Source organism: Acanthisitta chloris, unplaced genomic scaffold, assembly GCF_000695815.1.
Source record: "Acanthisitta chloris isolate BGI_N310 unplaced genomic scaffold, ASM69581v1 scaffold8521, whole genome shotgun sequence".
In the NCBI taxonomy this organism is placed as follows: domain Eukaryota; kingdom Metazoa; phylum Chordata; class Aves; order Passeriformes; family Acanthisittidae; genus Acanthisitta; species Acanthisitta chloris.
Genome location: NW_008657605.1, coordinates 5331 through 6401, shown reverse-complemented (window position 1 = coordinate 6401; position 1071 = coordinate 5331). Strand labels below are relative to the sequence as shown.

Sequence of the window (1071 nt, the reverse complement as noted above, 5' to 3'; positions counted from 1 at the left end):
CTGCTGAAGTCCTCCTGCTGTGCCACTGCAGTGCTGCACAGCTGCCAAGTCCTTCCAGACAGAAAAAATGTACACCATGTTGGTAAACATCTTCAGCAGCAGCCAGAACAAGGTACTAAACTTTTTGGCTTCAGTGTCTGAAATCAAGAACAGTAGCTCCTCAGATAAATCCTTCAATTCCTGTATTGTTTTTTGGAAGTATGAGAAAGGTAGGAGAGAAAACAAAACCAAAACCAACAGAAAACCAGCTCTGCAGTCATTCTATTTCTCCTGGGCATGTCCTCACAGCAAGACCCCACATACACATTAGAAACCAAACCTGTAAACAGCTTCCACCCTTTGTGGAGAGTTTCCAGTGTTCCATACTTACGCCTTAACATCCGCGGTCTCCTGGGAAATGCGGGTCAGGGTGCGGGAACGCAGGCGCTCCTGAGCCTGCTGCATCTCCTGCAGGTTGCGTTCCACGTGAGGGAGCTCGGAGATCCCTCGTGTCTCGGCTGCCAACTGCTCTGCCTGCTGGAGCAGCTCTCCAAAGCCCTCGGTGTCCATCTCTGCTGCAGTTTTCACTCAAGCCACACAGAAACCTTCAGAGAAAGAAAATTTTTGGTCAGCTCCAAACCGTTTCTACACTTACAGGGTCACAGACAGACCAGCAAGAGCAGGTCTTGTGGAACAGAATACTCTGCCCATCCTCCCCAAACATTAAACATCACAGAAATCCTTTCCTAGTCATCTCAGAGAGCTTTCCCTTACACAGTTATGCTCTTAAGCAGATCTACGGAAGTGGGACACAGGTGCCACTGTTCATATATTGCCTTGATACAAAGGAGGGTAAAACCAAAGAAGTCCCTGTGAAGAATGTGGTGTTAATTTAGCTGTAAACTACTTGCATACGCACATAACTTGGAGACTTGGACTCCATGATCCTCATGGGTCCCTTCCCGTTCTATGATCCTATATTCTTACATATTATAAACAGAGACACATACATATGCATGCATAGGAGTATATGAGGGCTGAAAACACACAAATATCAAGTTAAATTAACAGCAAAACACTTGAGCTATAGCT

General features: G+C 46.0%; 1 protein-coding gene across 1 annotated transcript in view; it reads right to left on the bottom strand.

Moving 5' to 3' along the window:
- NUP93 (nucleoporin 93kDa) overlaps positions 1-594 on the bottom strand; it is a 74109-nt gene extending 73515 nt beyond the window's left edge. The window contains exon 1 of the mRNA XM_009084784.1: positions 371-594. Within this exon, the coding sequence (XP_009083032.1) occupies positions 371-549 (179 nt within the window). The 5' untranslated portion in view covers positions 550-594. The remainder of the gene's footprint in view (positions 1-370) is intronic.
- Positions 595-1071: the final 477 nt, after the last annotated feature.